The sequence below is a fragment of the Gopherus flavomarginatus genome, chromosome 4, assembly GCF_025201925.1.
Source record: "Gopherus flavomarginatus isolate rGopFla2 chromosome 4, rGopFla2.mat.asm, whole genome shotgun sequence".
NCBI lineage: Eukaryota > Metazoa > Chordata > Testudines > Testudinidae > Gopherus > Gopherus flavomarginatus.
In genome coordinates this window covers 135,122,294-135,140,949 of record NC_066620.1, presented here as the reverse complement: position 1 = coordinate 135,140,949, position 18,656 = coordinate 135,122,294, and the positions used below count along the sequence as shown (strand labels likewise).

The following is an 18,656-nucleotide window of genomic DNA, read 5'->3' as shown; positions in this document are numbered from 1 at the left end:
TTTATCAACTGTGATTTACTTCCAGATCACCAAAGAAAATGTTAAACATTGGGCCTAGTACTGATCCCTACAGAATCCCCCCTAGAAAAAACATTCAATGCTGATTCCCCATTGACAACTACGTCTTGAGATCTGCCAGTTCTTAATCCATTTAATGTGTGCTCTATGATATAGTATAGTGCTAATTTTTAAAATCAGAATGTTGCATGTACCAAGTCAAGTGCTTTACAAAAGTCTAAATATATTATATGTATCCAGTTACTTTTAGCAACCAAATTAAATTTAATTAAAAATGAGGTTTTTAAAAATGTTTGACAAGACCTATTTTCCATATATCCATGTTGAATGGCATTAATTATATTCTCATCATTTAATTCTTTATTGATGGAATCCTGTACCAGATGTTCCATTATTTTGCTTGGACTGACATCAGGCTAACCAGCCCAAAGTTACCTGGGTCATTCTGCTTTGAATATTTGCACAACATTAACACACTCCCAGTCTTCTGGAATTTCCCTGCTAGTCCAAGATTAAAAATTAAACACCAGCAGGCCATAGATCTCCTCAGTCAACTCCTTTTAGCAATCTTGGGTGTCAACTACATAGGCCTACCAATTTAAAATTGTTTATTCCTAGCAGCAAATGCATTCTATCATCATCCTCAGCTGCTAATTGACTTGAAAGTACTTTAACATCTTCATATTACACATGTACATCATTCTCGTTCTTTTCAATTATAGAACATAAATAACTATTGAACACTTCTGCCTTTTCTGCATCGTTAACAATTTTACCATCTCCATTTAGTACTGAGCCTACAGTATTGTTAGGATTTTATTTCTGCTATACTTACTGATGTTCTTATTGCCCTTAACCCCTGCAAACCATTGATTTTCCTCCTAACATCTTTAGCTTCCCTAATCAGTTTTCTACACTTCAGAACTTCTAAATTTATATTTTTTGCTATATATTTCTCATTTTCCCATTTGTTATATATTATTTCTAATTGCTACCTTTACTTCACCACTGAACTAGGATGGGCTTGTAACCAGAGTTAACAGGAAAGATGCTCAAGCAACCTGTGTATAAGAGGGAGCTACTCTTTGTGAGGGGCCCTTGGGTTGAAATAGCCTGAATTCACCCTGCAAGGCCTCGATCTTCACCAAGGCTTTTGGGGAATGATATGATAAGGGCTAGTATTTTGGCATATTGTCAAGATCCTGACAATGGCAGTCAGGACCAAGGGTCACAGAAGGGTCAAACTTGAGGCAGAAAGTAGTGGAGGTGTTTATAGTCAAACTACAGGATGGGGATGATATCAAGGATCAGAGTCTGAATCAGATTTCCATCTGGGTCAGGAGGTGAGGTCCAAATAAAGCTCAGGTCAAAGGGATTAAAGAGCAGGAATGACCATGGTAGCTACAGGAGATCCACTGTTGCCTGGACACTTCCTGGAACGTCCCTTGGGTTTATATTGGGTAGGGAGCCAATCAGGGGCCATAAGGCTGCTTCCTGTCAAGAGTCTTTGACATGGGACTTTCCGTGGCCTATGTCCGCAGTGGGCTGTGGATAGAGGAGTACAAGCTGGTTGCAGCTGTTACTGGGTTGCAGCATGAAGATATTTGCTGCCTAGTAGCTCGGCAGGCCTGGTTTCGAGACCCACTAGGTCTTACAGGTACTATTTGGGTTTGAATTAATCTCTGGTTGGTTATTTTCTGGTTTTGGGGTGTGGGTGGCAAGAATGATTAAGGGCATGGAGAGATTGAAAATATTGGGATTGTTTACTTTAGAGAGGAGACAAATAAGAGAGGACATGATAAAATAATCAATAAAACTGAGAAAGTATATTGGGAACGTCTGCTCTTCCTATTTCATAAGAAATAAACAAACAAACAAGCAGTCAATGAAATGGAAAGGTGAACTTATAAAAGGAAATACTTTCCTGCACAACACATAATTTACTATGGAACGCATTGCCACTAGATATCAAGGCAAAGATCTTAGCAACATTCAAAGAGGGATTGGACTCTCTGGATAATAAGTACTAAAAAAAAAGGGGGGGGAGGGGCTTTCAAAGGGATGCTTCAGGGCTTAAGACAATTTCTGACTATTAAGGGTAAGAAGAAGAGTTTCATTAAGGGCAATTTATCCCACATCAGCCAACTGCAGGGTTCATATACCTTCTTCTGAAGCATCTGGGATTGGCCAGTGTCATAGACAGAATAGTGAACCAGATGGACTTTGGGTCTGATCCAGTATGGCTGTTCTCTTGTTTCAACATTCCTGTTGTACCATTAGTTATGTCAAAAGTGCCTACAACCCAAATTCCAAAGATAGGCATTTCTTCCTCAATCCTAAATAAAGAGAACTTTGCCATTCAGTCGTTAGAGACACTGAAATACTCCAAGTAATTTTTTAAAACCCCTCTACAAAAATTAAAACAGGAAAAGTAAATTTTTTCATTGCACACAGATGGGGGAACAATTTCCCTCATTCCCTAATTGTGTTAATCTAGCACAGGGGTCAGCAACCTTTCGGAAGTGGTGTGCCGAGTCTTCATTTATTCACTCTAATGTAAGGTTTCGCATGCCAGTAATACATTTTAACATTTTTAGCAGGTCTCTTTCTATAAGTCTATAATATATAACTAAACTACTGTTGTATGTAAAGTAAATAAAGGTTTTAAAACATTTAAGAAGCTTGCTTTAAAATTAAATTAAAATGCAGAGACCCCCGGACTGGTGGCCAGGACCCAGGCAATGTGAGTGCCACTGAAAATCAGTTTGCCTGCCGCCTTCGGCACACATGCCATAGGTTGCCTACCCCTGGTCAAGCATATATTTAAAATTAATTACCATTAATTAGTGAAAAGAACATATTCTAAGTAGTAAAGCAATTAATCTGAAATCAACACAGAACACAAAAGTAAACAAATAATTCAAACTAATTAACATTTGCTCATGGAATGTGTAGCTGTCATGGCTAATAAGGAAATTCAAAATAACCTAATGCTTAATTGGATTGCTTTTCCCCTTCCATTGCATCAATCACCTGCTGTTAACTTTAGCTAGATAAACCCTGAGGGCAACAGCGAAAGCCAGAAGGACTGGGCAGGTTTTCTGCAGAATTTATGAATGGTTTAGCCTATTTTTTCAAAAGAAATGGGTGATTTTAAGAGACAGTCTTTACAATTTAGATACAATAATGTCAAGTAAATGAGCAAGGTAAAATCACGGATGAACAAAACTCACTGCAAGAAGACTGGGCAGCTCAGGGATTAGCACTGAGATATGTGGAACTTTTCATCTATGAGCAGCTAACGATGAATATGGCTCAGCTTGACAAAGAATAATTAGCAACTGATTTGCTACAATAGGCTGAAAAGCAGAAATTACATAGCTTTCTTGCCAACAAGGAACAATTATTATTAGTTTGTTTCTGGTAGCACCTACAATGTATGAACAACGGCAGGCTGGCATATTCCCAAAGACAGGCAGACACACAAAGGGTAGGGGAAAGGGATATAACAAACAAGTAGATATCAAGGTGGTTATTGACCATGTCTTGAGGCTACTTGATATAATTTTAAAAAGAAATAAAAAACTATCCCCAATGGCCTCTCTACTTCACCACTATTAGTCTGATTTTTTTGTAGGTATCATGGTAGAAGTAGGGCTTTCAGAGGGATTTGGGGGAAAAGGGGATAGTGACCTTGTGAATCAGTTCAGGAAGGACATTCCCTGTGTATAGGTATAATTTTTGGACCCAGGGGGTTGGGGGTTCACACAAGAAGAGAAAGGATGGATAGGTAGGGAGGGAGTGGAACCAAGCTTAAACTGAAGTGGTAGAGGAGACAGAAGAATTTAAGAGTGTGTGAGGGTGGTAATTGATATGGTCAGAGAAATCTGAAAGGAAGGTGAATCTGGCAGCTGCATTTTGTACAGATTGAAAAGAGTGATGTGGGTTGCAAAAACTGAAGAGGAAGGCTTGAATGAGAGCGTCAGCTCCAGTAACTGAGAGAAAAGGTCAGATCTTAAAGATCATATTCAGTAAAGACAATATTCTATACATACTGGTACATGGGATGTAACCCTTTCTCCCCATGTAAGGTTTGATCCCCTCTTCTGACTCACAGTCTGCAGTTATATCTGTGGCTGTGTAAGTACGGTAGCCCATTTTCCATTACACAGTATTTCCATCTGCATAACATAATGCAGGATTAAACTCTTTAAAAGTGCATCCGATGAAGTGGATATTCACCCATGAAAGCTCATGCTCCAATACATCTGTTAGTCTGTAAGGTGCCACAGGACTCTTTGCTGCTTTTACAGATCCAGACTAACACGGCTACCGCTCTGATACTCTTTAAAAGGCTACATTTTCAAAGAGCTGCCATGGTCTAATCATGCAGCTTCCAGTGAGAATAAAAGAAAGTTGCACAGCTAAATCCTCACTGCACTACTTAGCCAAAAGTGTTAAATTTTCAAAAATTTCAAATATGAAGATCTAAAGTCCAGGTACAAAATGCATGTAAAACTACTTCTGTGCATGCAAGTGACTGTGTAAACAAATCTTGTAGATCTCAGAGATCTTGAGGAAGAAGTGTCAGGATTTAGACACAGATCAGATGCGTGGGGCAAGGAAAATAGATGGTCCCAGGCTAAAAACTTGATTCACAAATTCCATGGCCAGAAAGGATCATTGTGATCATCTAGTCTGACCTCCGTAAAACACAGGCTTTAGAACGCCTCCAAAATAATTTCTAGAGCATATCCTTTAAGAAAAGCAGCTCATCTATTGATTTTAAAATTGTCAGTGATGAAGAGCCTACCCTCACTGTTAATTTACACCTTGTTTCCAGTCTGAGTTTGTCTAGTTTCAACTGGCACCAACTGGATCATCTTAAACTTTTTTTTCTACCCTGAAGAGACCATTATAGAATATTTGTTCTTCATGCAGATAGACTCAAAGAGTTCAATTACTTATAAGGCATGTTTTCAAATCCTTCAATCATACTCATGGCTTTTCTCTAAACCCTCTTCCATTTATCAACAAACTTCTTGAATTAAGGAACCAGAATACAACACAGTATTCCAATAGTAGACATACCACTGCCAAATACAGAGGTAAAATAATCTTTCAACTCCTACTTGAGATTCTCCTGTTTATGAATCTCTAATTGCATTAGCTCTTTAGGTCACAGTGTCACAGCAGGAGCTCATGTTACCTGATTATCCACCATGACCCCCAAATCTTTTTCAGAGTAACTGCTTCCCAGGAGAGAGTCCTCCTTTTTTGTTCCTAGATGTACACATTTACATTTATCAATATTAAAACTCATATTGTTTGCTTGTGCCCAGTTTAAAAAGTGGCCGAGCTCACGTTGAATCAGCAACCTGTCCTCTTAATTGTTTACCATTCCCTCAATTTCTGTGTCATTTGGGAACTTTATCAGTGATGATCAGGGTTACTTCTATACAAATAAATTATCTATTAATCAAGTGAAAAAGCTGCATACACAAAATGAATACCAACAAGAAATAAAAGAAGTTATCTGAAGGACAAACTAGATAACGAAAATGAAGAAACTTATCGAGAGATGTCAGCCAGGCACCAACTTTACAATGTGCCAGTGGGTGCTCACTCCCAGCTCTGCCTCAGGCCCCTCCCCCGAGGCACCACCTTGCCCTGCCTCTTCTCACCTCCCCTTCTCCCACCCCTGCCCAGTCCTGGTCCCGTCTCTTCCCACCCCACTTCACCCCCTCCTCCGAGCAGACCATGTCCTCACTCCTCCCCTCCCCACCAGCTGTTTCGCAGCATGCAGGAGGCTCAGGGAGGGAGAGGGAGGTGCTGATCCGTGGGGCCCACCAGAGCTGATAGAGGGGCTGCTGGTGGGTTCTCCAGCCCCAGAGCACCCACAGAGTTGGCGCCTACGATGTCAGGAACAAGTCAGTCATTTACAGCATTTTTCTGTGCTGGGAACCCACCAGATTTTAGATATTATTAAGTAAGAGTATTCATAAACCAGTAAAACAAAAAAAGTTTTAAAAAGCATTACTCTTGCATTCATAAATTAAAACTATATAATTAGTACAACAGAAATTTGGCACCTAGCCACCCTGGTGATTACATTCATGTGAAAATGCACCAATTCCTCAAGAATAAGGAATGGAAACCACAGCAGATAGATACTTACCAGCTGGAAAAGGGAAAGCTATAGTCAGCAACAAAATGGCCAACTTAAGGCCATTGGCTCTGCCAATTTTAAAGGGTCAGCCCCAGAAAGATAGCTGGGAAACAACTCCCATAAGAGGGCAACCCTGAGCTACAGAGGAAGGTGTTCTTAGCACCATGATATATTATTGTCCATACAAGTCCTTTACCCCTGCTGCCCAATTTAAATAACCATAATGATTTGTAACGTCACATTTCACCATATTGGCACTCAATGCACTGATATGTCACTGTTTCTTTGTGTAACCCTTCTGACAGGTGGTGTCAGCAGTACAAAGGTCAGGCTCATATCCAAGGGCTCCTGTTAAAATTACAAAACAAAATTGGCTTGCGCCCCCATGGAGAAATCTGGGAAAACTAAATACCTCCCCAGTGCACCTCTAGGCAATACTTCTCCACCTGCAAGCACTGAGCCTGTATATAACAACAACAACAAAGCTTCCATTAAGGGGAAAGGGAATACAGCAACGATGTTTGAAAAGTATTCAAATGACAGGGAAACCAACCGCTCCACAATATCTTGAGCAGTAATCATTTGCCTCAATTTCCCACCTTGTGTTGTGAAAGTCTAATTACTTCCCTTTAACTTGACACTCTCCCTTTTCCTCTGCTGCATCCCACTCATGGTATGTTGTCTGAGGTCAGTGAAGTCCCAGAATCCAAGGGGTACACACCTCAAATGGGTGAGCGAGGCCTCTGCCACTGGCTGCTACTGCTTCTGCTGCTTGTCACTGCCCGTTCTGCTGATGCCCTGATGTGTCTTGGTCTGGTCAGGTCCTATAGTGCCATGGCCACCTAGACCAGCTATTAATAATCAGAGCTTTAGGATTTGCTGTGTGGGAGGCACCTTGATGCTGCTGCATCTCTAAGCTTGGAAGAACTTGATTTTTTAAAAATAATTTTGTCAGAAAATATTGATGTTTAAGGATTTTTTGAAATACTATCAATTTAAATGTCCCCACCTGTGCAAAATTGTGGATTTTAAACATTTTTATGTTTATAGATTATTTTTATGTTTATAGTTTTTCACAGTTGTGGGATATTATGGGAGATTTAGAGAATGGGGCGTCAAACAATAATTAAAAAATAACAGTAGATGATGAGATTCAAAAGGTAATGCCTTATAACCATAAAAACACAGTGACATCATCATGGCAAACTATATGACATAAATATCCTTAACTCAAACTCTAATAGGGTTCTCAAACTGCTTTTTTGTTACTTTACCTATCTGTACATTTTTGATTATTAATAAAAATATTTTCCATCAGTTTGTGGGGGAGTGTGTGAAAATGTTTACCGATAAAAATCTAACTCTTCCACGCATATGCTTCACCTACTGTGCTGCCTTGAGCTGCAATGCTGTGTTCTGAGGTTCCATTGCCCATCTTAGGGCTTGTCTTCACTGACAGTGCTGCACCAGAGCAGCTGCACCATTGCAGTGTTTAGTGAAGATGCCACCTATGCTGACAGGAGAGCGTCTCCCATCAATATGGGTGCACCTCGTGCCTAAGGCCAAGTCTACACCACGGTGCTACATTGGTGCAGCTGCTCCACTGCAGCGCATCTGGTGAAGACGCGCTCTCTGGCTGGCATTACTCCACCTCTGCAAGAGGTGGAGGCTTTGTCAGTGGGAGAGTGTCTGATAGTGTTGGTGTAGACAGCACTTAGGTCACTTGGGGGGGGGTGTCTTCTTCACACCTCTGACAGATGTAAGTTACATTGACCGTAAGCAGTAGTGTAGAGCAGCCCCGAGGTGACAGCTGTGTTGACAGGAGAGGCCCTCCCATCACATAGCGCTGTCTGCACTATAACTATATTGCTCAGGGCTGTGGATTTTCCCCACCCGAGTGACACAGTTATACTGACATAAATTTGCAGCATCGACCAGCGCTTAGTGATTACAGTGCTAGTGATTTTGCTGGGTCGAGGGGCAGGCTCATGACCTTTGCCTTTTCTGTGTTGGCTTTCACACCACGTCCAAGGCTCAGCCCTTAGACTAGCTTGCGATTTCCGCTCTAGTGAACCCTGAGAAGAGACAAGGCCTTTCCCCGGCCTGGGCCTAGGCAGCAACGTCTTTACACACGGGAGAAGGGATCAAACAACAGTCCCCGCAGCTGGCGGGAATACCCGGCCTCTCGTCCCCACAGGCTGCCTCCACGTGTGGGTGCCCAGCCTGAGGCACGGGAACGGGACCTGAGAGCGACTCTCCCCCGCGGAAAGCGCGGCCCCTTTAAGGTGCATCCGGCTGGGCGGGCGGGCCCCTGGAAACCCACCGTTTGCCAATGCCCGCTCGCCACCCAGGAGGTCTCTGCTCCCCGGGACCGCCGGGCTGCTGCGCGGGCCGAGAGCCGTGTAGCGAGGCAGCGCTACAGGGCGCACCCACTGGCTGCTGGGAGCTGAGCCTGGCGGACACGGCCCGGCCCGGCCCCGCACACGCTGAAGGGGGTTTGGCTTGGACGGAGCAGCGAGTCCCCGGCGCCAGCCCCCAGCAGCGGGGCCCCGGCCGGCGACTCCGCCCCGCTCTCCGCGCAGCGCCTCGGCGGCGGGATTGGGCAGGGGCCGGGCCGCAGCGTCCGGCGGACACAGGTAACGGCGGCCCTTCCCGGGCCCGGCTCCCCGCCCTGACCGGGTCTCGCTGCGGCGCAGCTGCCGGGGCCTGCAGGGAGCGCGGCCCGAGCGGAGCTGGGCTCTCCGGGCTCCCTCAGGCCGGCGGCAGAGCGAGTCGGTGGCGCCGGGGCCGGTGCTGCGGAGCTCGGCCCTGCCCAGGCAGGCACGGGCGTTTCGCGAGCTCCGAAGCGGCGCTGCTGCTGGAACCGAGCGCGGCGCGGCCTGGTCCCGCTGCGGGCACGGAGCTAAAGGCGGGAAGAGGTGCGGGTGGGTGACAGTCTGGTCTGGGCACCTCGCTTTCCTGGCGGGGAACCGAGTGGCCCAAGGGCTGGGTGCGTGGGCGGGATGGTTAGAAGAGAAGCTCAGTGGGAACCAGACTGCAGCCAGGGGGCCGGTTGCAGAGTGAGTGTGTTCCAGAAGGTTAGTCCTGACCGGTTATTGGGGGGGATTGAAATCAGACCCTTGAGCATGATAGGGAGAGTGAGTCTGCGTCAGGACAAAAAAGGAATCTCTTCCCCATCTCCAGACATGGCCCTTAGCAATTGCCGTCTTACGATCACAATCAGTAAGTAAGTAAATATATATACGCACACACACTTTGCATTTAACACAGTGTGGCCTTGATCCTGACTGGGATTTTGGAATGCTCTCACAACACAGTACATATAACTTAAAGTCCATTTTCACTTCTCTTAGTACAAGTTTGCATACATTTGGGGGCTTCACCCCTCCCCCCAGCTAATGTGGAAGAACATATGGCAAGTACATGGTGTGACAACCCAGATGTTTAACAAAAGCACAGTTACAAAAATGTGAGGGAGCCTTTGCTTGCCTTGGGAACAACTTTCTACAGTGGTTATGAGGTACTGAAAAAATCACTAACGTGTTTAACAGCATCTAATATTTTAATAGAACCTAATGAAGCCCTGCCCACTCTGTCACAGGACCACTGTTAGGACCCTTTATGTGAAAGAGGGTTCAGTCTTTTTCATATAAATGGTCCTAGCAGTGGTTCAGTTATAGAGTGGGCAGGGCTTCATTAGGTTCTATTAAAATATTAGATGCTGTTAAACATGTTAGTGATTTTTTTAGTACCTCATAACCACTGTAGAAAGTTGTTTCCAACGCAAGCAAAGGCCTATGGCACCTCATAGAATGGGGTCCGGGTTCGTGAATTAGGGCCCTCAGGTGCTATAGTAATACTACTACTATGCCCTAAACTATTAGTCCTAACGAGGACTATGGCTATGCCAAATTTCACACGTCAGCTGTTGTAGTTATGTGTCTGCATTTAAAAAAACAAATTTACAAAGACATCGAAAGTGGGTTTTTTTTCCCCTTCACTCACTGACAACCCTGAAACAGGTTAAATAATTTTGCTCAAACTTTCCAAAAATTCATTTTGGGATAGAGAACAAAACATGGAAATTTCAGCCTAAAAGATTAATGCAAACGTGTGGAAATTTAGGGTTATAACACTGTTTTTCATCCTTACCTAAGATCATAAATCCATTTTTCCCTAAGACTATCAAAAAGTTACTACTATTTTTTATCCTGTTTGGAAACTGTATTCTTGGAATGATTTTCAGGGAATCTTCTGCAAAAGGGATTGTTCTTGCTAGTGACTGCTCTTCTAGTGGAGGATGGATAAATGGATTGCATCAGGAAAGAGTATTTGTCTTGAAAATGCTTCAGTGATATTAAGGTCTGGTTAGGAGAAGCAGCATTTTCTCATCTACTGGCTCTGCAGTCTGAGCACAAGGTGAATTCAGGAACTTCTGACTTTTATTCCTGGTTCTACTTCTATCTCTGGTATTGGGCAAGTCACTTCTGTCAAGAACGTTCCCTAATAAATGTAGCCACTGGCATCTCTCTGCTCTGGTTAAATAGCATGAGCTGGAAGTTAACTATGACCATAAAAATATCCTATTTGAGTAATGGAAGGAAGAAACTATAAGAAAGTCAGTAGTTTAACAAATTGTAAAAAGAGTTACATATAGAGTATTCCATTGCTAACATTCAGTGTAACATGCTACCTATGTGTAATGGGAAACTAAATGTGAAAAATGCAGATTATGAATAGGCAACTTACCTACCCTGCTATATGAGAAGAAAGAACATTTCACAGAAATACAAAAATTCTTATGGTTGCAAAAGGAACTATATCGTTATTACAAAAAGGAAAAAAAAGTGTGGATTTTAATAGTCACTACTATAAGTATGCTGTTTGCTGACCAATTTCTTCAATACTGAAAAAAAATGCAGAGTACCAAACAAAATTGAATCTGTCTCTTTATTTCAGGGTATGCTATGACTGGTTTCAGACTGCCCATCACTGCCTTTGGAAAACTAAATGTCTGGCTTGGAGTCTGGGAGAAATTTCCCTCTAATAAACTCTGTGTGTCCTGGAGGAGACGTATATACTCTATCCACCAATCCAGTATAATAAACTACAGAAAACACTTCAGCATTTCTCCTGTGATACATGATGTATTTTTAAGACCGCCTTCAAAATGTATTTCAGTGCCTTGTGTACGACTTAAAAGTGACAAAAGTTCTAGAAAGAAAAAACAAACCCTGCAGGAGGAGGAGGAGGAAGAGAGAAGTGATTCAGAAGATGAATTTGAAAATGACCCCAATATAGTGAAAGATTACAAGGATCTTGACAAAGTAGTCCAGTCTTTTCGTTATGATATAATAATGAAATCTGGTCTAGATATTGCAAGAAAGTAAGTATGAAAGATTTATGTAGCTTACCCGATAAAGAAATTGTTATATTGTAAATAGTTAAATGTTCTTTTGATGTCCTTTTTCTTGTTGCGGTAACTTAGTGAAGAAGAATTTTTTTTAACTTAATCAGAAGTCCATATTTGTCTTTGGAGGTATATTGTTACTTTATCTCTTGGAATCTGTTCTTTTCCAGAATTCTGCTACTTAGCACTGTCTTCAGTACGAAGACTACTTAAAGAGACGGTGATAATTTTAATCAGTCTCTAGCCATTTATGCTTTTAACTATTGACTTAAAAAGAAAGAGCTTAAGAATAGAAAAGCTTCTGCTAGTCGATGGAAGGATTTAAAAAAAATACCTAGATTGACTAGAAGGAAGAGTCTAACCCAGTTCTACAGTAAATATAAACCTGCCACACCTACCTCCACCAGATATACATAAACCTTATTAACAAGTCCATCACAATGTATAACCTATGCAACGTACAGAGGATTTAAGAAGCCTATTAGTTACAATACATTAGTATGACTTGAAGCTGATATCCGAGGACAACATTCTTAAGTTTAAAAGGACTGGTGCCAGGTGGCACACAAAAAGGGGTGTTATCTGTTATAAACACTCTTAAACTGCCCTGTACCTGTGGTACAGAACAGTTATGAATTATTTTTTATTCAGCATTTATGAAACATATACTTGATTTCCAGCCTAAGTCAAGCTTTAATAACCCTCACAGAAATATATGTATGCTTTATTCACAAATTCTCCTTCTGGACTACACTTTGCAGGTGAACTGCATTTTTGCCTCTTAGGAAATAATTGCACTTGTTTACTGTGCACTGTAAACGCAGCCCTATAAAGCAAACTTTTAATTTTTTTTATTTTAGCAAAGTGGAAGATGCATTCTATAATGGTGAACTCAGGCTGAATGGAGAAAAATTGTGGAAGAAAAGCAGAACTGTAAGGCTTTTAAAAGAATTAATACAAGATCATAACTAAGGCTGACATTTTCTCTTCCCTCCTACTCTGATAGCACTCATGCAGGCATTATAAGGGGCTATAAAGCAATAAGTTATCCTGCATGTAACATGACCTGCTATACCTGGGGTTAAAAGATATTATGTAAAAAATGAGGATTTATAAAAGGAGACAAAATATCCAGGTTTCATGATATTTTTAAGTATATTTAGTTTAATTGGGGGACAGATGAGTCAAAACAAGTTACTGTATGTCGTCCACTCCATCTTGATAGAGATAGTAGAAGTAGTTCTGTAAGCTGAGGAGTACAGTTTGTTCTTTTTCCCCTTCCTGAAAGGAATTTTCTGCCTTTAGATGAATTGCACCCCAGAAGACTTTACCAGAGATATGGGGGAGAAGGGCACTTGTAGCTGCATTTAACAGGCTTATTGATTCTTAATTAACCCCCAGAAATGTTTACTTTGTGTTTTGGGTTTTTTTTGTAATCCCTGCAGCCTATTCACTATTAAGGTTGCATGGGTTAGTGTAGCTACTTATAGAAAAAGATTATTTTAAAAAATATTGTTTAGTAGGAGAAGATCCATACATTTATCTTTACTTCCTACTCATACTTCATCCCTTCTTAAGAGTTTCACTGACACTTTCCCCCAGTATTAAATAACTCCTACCTGCTTTCTTATCAGGAAGCACCAGTCATGAGTTAAAGGAATTGTTCCTGTTCAAATTCTCTTTCAGTTCTTTATACGCTCCAATCTCTGAATGTTATTTGTGGCAACTGTATCCTCTCTGTTTTGAAGTCCTTAAAAATCCACTTCTGCCTCACTACCTATAGTGAATCTTTTTTTTTTTGGTTGCTCCCTTTCCTTAACCTTTGTCTAGTTGTCTTTCTGTCCTTACAGTATGAGCTATTTGGTGCAGGGACTAATGCATTTTGAATACTTGGAAAGTATCCATCACATAATGGTAGCATTATAAAGATGGCATCTTTATGGCAAACCCTCCTATCTCCTATACCCTGTTTCTTGCTTTTTTGACACTTTTTATCTGTATACGTCTTCAACAGAACCATCACAACTTTTTTCTCACTTGGAGCACTGTAGTTTCTGCAGACTTGATATTATGGTCCTGCAGTACAAAGACTATAGTTAAGGTTGTGTCAGAGTTTTCTGTTGTACTGGGTCTATACTTCAGTGTCTCACCGTTGTTTGTTTGTTTGTTTGTTTTTATAAGCATGCCTGGTTTGCTCGAGGGATGAATTGGGTTTGTGCAGTGAAGGAGTCTTCTGACTGTAGGAGCCCTGTCTCATTTGTTGCAGAAGTTGGGAGGTTGTAGTGAATAAGGCAGAGGACTGCAGAAAGAGAAAGGATGGTCTTGTGGGTATGGCAGTTGAATACCACCCTTGAGGCTCAGGGTGTGTCCACACTGTAGTGGCTACAATAGCGTAGCTATAGTGATGCAGCTATAGAGTATACTTCCTGTATTGAGGAAGGAAGTTTTCTGTTGATGTAGGTAGTCCACTTCTCTGAGAGGCAGTAGCTAGGTCAATGGAACAATTCTTCCATCAATTTAGCTGATTCTACAGTGGTGGTTAGTTCAACCTACCTGCCATGCAGATGTAAAATTTTTCACAGACTTGAGTGATGCAGTTAGGTTGACATAAGTTTTAGGTGTAGACTGGCCTTAGTCCCTGCCTCTGTGACCAAGTTCTTATGTGACACTGGGCAAATCATTTACATCAGTTTTCACAGGTAGTCACTTCTGCATGTAATTAAATCCTATATTATCATGCTACACACAAGGGAGCCTAATTAAAGTTGCATGGGCAATGTTCATTCTTGCATTTCCTAACTCAAGAGTGCTTGACTTTGCAACCTTTTAATCCCTAACTTTTTATTTCCTTTTTTTCATGGTTTAATTTTACTGATGAGAGCAACTTTAATATTAACCTACAATTTTTATTTGTGACTATTATCAAGAGTTTGATGTTCTAATCTGAGTACAAAGACTCTGCTTGAAATCAGTCATTTTACAAAGCAAAAATGCCAATATGCAATTTGTATCCAGAGTCCTTTGGCAGAGACTTTTGCATGCAAAAATATTTTTTAAAAATAAACTGTCTATAGAACAGACATGTATAACTAAGAATGAAGCAGGTATAATATTCATGTACTCAAAATGTGAAGCACCATAGGCTTGCAATATACTTCAGTTACATTAGACAAAATTACCTCTCTGAAGTGCCTGCTGTTTGTTGGACTGCTAGGGTTTTTTCTATTAACATTCAGTTCTTAGATTTTTAATAGATTAATACTTAATAAATCGGTCATTTTGTAGTTTTCCTTGAATTAAGTTTTTATATTTGCGTTATTCAAAGACATTAGAATAATAAACTATCCAATGTTTACTATCAAAGTAAACATTCTAATATCAGATTAGAAACCACATACTGAGGGCGAAACCCTACAGTCTCTTCCTTGGGCAAGCTCTCTATAGAAGTCAATGGGAAGCTTGCCTGAGTGAAGAGTTTCAAATTTGTCCTTGCATGCTTAGCAGCCCATAAGCAGGTAGGGGCTTCTAGAACTGTAAACTTTCTCGTTCTCACAAGTTTTAGGTCTCTGAAAAATTTAGACTTGCTTTTAGTTGGAAGGGAATGTCTGCCTCCAGCTGAACAACCTGGTAACCATTCCGTTTCCAGTAATACAAGAGTTGAAATACAAAGATCTGTGGTTTCAACACAAAATGTTCTCTGTTTAATTAATGTACTTCCCAGCAAGTCAGTGTAGTTATCATACACTGTAAAGTGTTGAATGTAAAAAATGCTGTGTTATGTGTAATGTGAAGAAGTCACCTTCCAGTAACATTTGTCTTTGTTAAGGTTTACCGGTTCTTCTGCTTGAAGTCAAATAGGAATTTGGATTAATACTTCATTCTTAAGTTACCTAGAATAGAAGACCATGTCTGCTAATGTTGATTCTGGGTGGGCTTATTACCAGACCCATAAGCTCTCTGGTTGAAGCTGAGGTAGTTCTTTATGATTCTGCTTACCTCTCTGCCTCATTTTTCTCCATCTGTAAAATGGAGAAACAATATACCCCTAATAGTGGTATTGTTAGGCTTAACTTAATTTCACATCATCATTTTGTGTAAGTTATACAGAGTGTTTGAGTATTAAGACTTTTCTCATGCATGTGTAATCCTCCCCAAATTCTCTACATTAAAAACAAAATCTAGGCTTTCATTTGCATGATGGGAGTTGTCCCATATTGGTAGCCTACTAGAGGATGGCCTATAAAAAAATGCAAAGAACTGTTGGGACTCTGTTTCTTTTTAATATGGCAATGGTACTGCTCCTTGGTTATTTACTGAACTGTAAGCATACCTATAGTGCTTTAGTCAAATAAGACAAGTCTCTACACCTAGAAGCCTACAGTGTTGGTTAGACATGACATAGAGAAGTGGAGAAGCAACAGCAGTCACCTGCTGGTATAAGGAAAGATTATGGTTACATTGTTTGAAGTCATGAGATTGTTATGCAACATTCACACTAGCTGATGTGTATTTTTGGAGGCGGGGGGAGTAGGCACAGAAGATTGGAGGGGGGTGTAGCTTTGGAAGGCTAACTGAAAGTAGTGGATTTTGAAGGAGGGAGAGTGGGCAGAGAGGAAAGTTGCATAATAAATGGAAGCTTGAGGGTTGATCCAAGTAAAGGGTAAGAGTGGAATGAGGACATAAAGAGAGCAAGGAGGCTTGCAGAGTTGGGGACTAAGGCCTACGTGGGAGTAGTGGGAGAAGAGATGGAATTAGGGGCTGAATTTTGAAGGTGGTAATAAGAGGCTGGACTAGCATTCATTTGCATTTACAATACATAAAAATTAAAAAAACAAAAACAATTAGATGAAAATAACACAGCCATGATGGAGAGGTTCACAGGGATTCACTCCTCATCGCTCACTTGCAGGCCTGCATTAGAGGAACATGAAATGCTTATATAGCCATTCTAACAACTTCCCTAGAAGACTATAAGAATAATCAGTGTGGAAAGAGGAGGACAATTAAATTGCATATAAACTTAAGGGTTATTTTCCTCAAAGGAATGTTAATTATTTCTCTCTGCCTCTATTTTCAGGTGAAAGTTGGTGACACACTGGATCTCATAGTAGGGGAGGATAAAGAAACAGAAACTGCTGTAGTTATGCGAGTTGTCTTAAAAAAAGCATCAGAAAAGACTGAAAGTGAAAAATACAAAGTGGTTTTGCGGCGCTGGAAAAATTTAAAAGTGCCCAAGCAGGATGTATTTAAGTGACAAGGATTTGCATATGGCAGCATGAGACTTCTTATGGAAAACCATTTCATTTGTTGCTAAATATGCATTTTGGTTAAACAAAATTCTTGCACCCTATCTAAGGGCTTGTAATAGAATGTTACCTCCTTGCCATATGCACCATTCATATCTTATGATAGTCTGTCAGTTTACTCTGTTCTATTCATTTTTGTTTCATGGTAAATTGGAAAAAGCTTTATTTCCAGACAGTTTTCCTAAAGAACATATATCATGGTTGGGTAAAGGCTAGATAGATCTCAGCTGCTTGACAGTTGTCTCTGATTTTGTTAATCAAAATGATAACAAGTGGAAGAATGTTTCTGGCTGTGAGACTTTACTTAACTCATTTTTCTAACCTTGTCCCTCAGCAGTGTCACTCTAAGAAGATGAAACCTTTCTCAAATCTAAAAACCCAAAGGAGGGAGACAAGATGATTTAATGGCTTTTTCCCTCCTATGGTCACTGATTTGATTCTGATTCAGTTGATAGTGACAGAGTCACTACCATCTGATTCTTGTCAGTTGCCTCTGTGAAATGTGTTGGTGGTCATGACCATATTACTACTGGCCAGTTTGGCTATTTTCAAGTGGCCAGGAATTAACTGGGGAATGGCTGAGGAGACACTCACGTCGTGACTGAGAGGCACATTGGAAGATCAGGAAGAGGGAGCTCACACTACTATCACTTTATATTGTATAGTAGCTGTGCAGAACATGAGTGGAAGATTTCAGCCTTATGCCCTCAATTCATTGAATATTAAATAAAGAGTACTTAATGCTTAAACTGGGAGTTAGTTGTACAGCGTTCTTCCAAGACCTGTATAAGGATGATAATAAAAAGCAAAAATAGTGCTAAAAATCTCATGTCCATCTTTCTTTCTTAGCACAAATGCTTAGTGAGAAATGCTTCATTTAATGACAGTCATACATAATCACAGATACGCTGTCACTATTATGAGAATGATCTTGTATTTAATATCTTAAGTGAAAAAACAGTTTAAAAAGGAAGCTTTCTTATCTTAAAGGTTGGGGCAAATCTCATTCCTTTGTCAATGGTGTAAAGACTGCAGGATCTGGCCCTCCAGATTCAAATTCTTCGTTCTCATGAGTGAGTGTGCACTGGATGGCAGTAGCATCGCTGTAACAAAACATAGTGTATGAACTAGAGTAATTTATCATATCTTTTTCTAAAAGGAAATAATCTGATGTAATATATAATTATACAACCACCTAGTTATTTTTCCCCTTTTCTTTCAATAAACTGTAGACCCACACTGGCATAGGATTTTCAGCAGTTTCTCTGAGTTTGGTGTTACTTAGTAGAAATGGGAAAGGAGGTAGGATAAATGAGATGATGCAGCACTGTTTAGAAGTGAATAGGAGCCAGACATTTAAAGGTATTGTGGTGGTGCTTAAAGATGCACACAGGTGGTTCTGAATATCCCACTAGACTCCAAGGTGCCTAATCTATTTGAACAATTTTTTTTTTTTAATCCCAGCAGGGGCCTCCCTGCATTTTGAGGTGCCTGAACAACTTTTAAGAATCTGCTCATAAATGACAGAGAGGCCCCAGAAACCTCTCCCACAAGATTCTAAAGACTCGAAGCTGCAGAAATACAAGGAAGCACTTGATGTCCGTATTAAAAGCAGTTGGAGGGACCAGCTCTAAGGCCTTGTGTACACTACAGTTTTGTTGGCAGAAGGCAGCTTCTGTGGGCAAAGCAGTGAAGGTGTACATACTACAATGTTCCTCCCATTGACAAAACTCACCTGCTTCGCCGACAAAAC

The 18,656-nt window shown here is 40.8% G+C and overlaps 1 protein-coding gene across 4 annotated transcripts; it reads left to right on the top strand.

Moving 5' to 3' along the window:
* The first annotated feature begins 8,258 nt into the window (after positions 1 to 8,258).
* On the top strand, positions 8,259 to 18,153 carry MTRES1 (mitochondrial transcription rescue factor 1). Of its 4 annotated transcripts, XM_050951429.1 has the most exons (5): positions 8,761 to 8,823; positions 10,434 to 10,606; positions 11,147 to 11,573; positions 12,458 to 12,530; positions 16,675 to 18,153. In XM_050951429.1, exons 3-5 carry the CDS (start codon positions 11,155 to 11,157, stop codon positions 16,849 to 16,851), a joined length of 669 nt encoding a protein of 222 aa, XP_050807386.1. In that variant the 5' UTR covers positions 8,761 to 8,823; positions 10,434 to 10,606; positions 11,147 to 11,154; the 3' UTR covers positions 16,852 to 18,153. The 4 variants fall into 4 exon arrangements, with proteins under 4 accessions (XP_050807387.1, XP_050807385.1, XP_050807386.1 ...); XM_050951430.1 differs by lacking the exons at positions 8,761 to 8,823; positions 10,434 to 10,606 and adding an exon at positions 8,259 to 8,472; XM_050951428.1 differs by lacking the exon at positions 10,434 to 10,606 and having other exon boundaries at positions 8,483 to 8,823.
* Positions 18,154 to 18,656: the final 503 nt, after the last annotated feature.

Bases quoted from the DNA above. Each gene is read 5' to 3' on its own strand.
- MTRES1 (XM_050951428.1), top strand. From the start codon at position 8,520: ATGCCCGCTCGCCACCCAGGAGGTCTCTGCTCCCCGGGACCGCCGGGC. The intron at 8,824-11,146 runs GTAACGGCGGCC...TCTTTATTTCAG, and splicing joins GCAGCGTCCGGCGGACACAG to GGTATGCTATGACTGGTTTC. The intron at 11,574-12,457 runs GTAAGTATGAAA...TTTTTATTTTAG, and splicing joins GGTCTAGATATTGCAAGAAA to CAAAGTGGAAGATGCATTCT.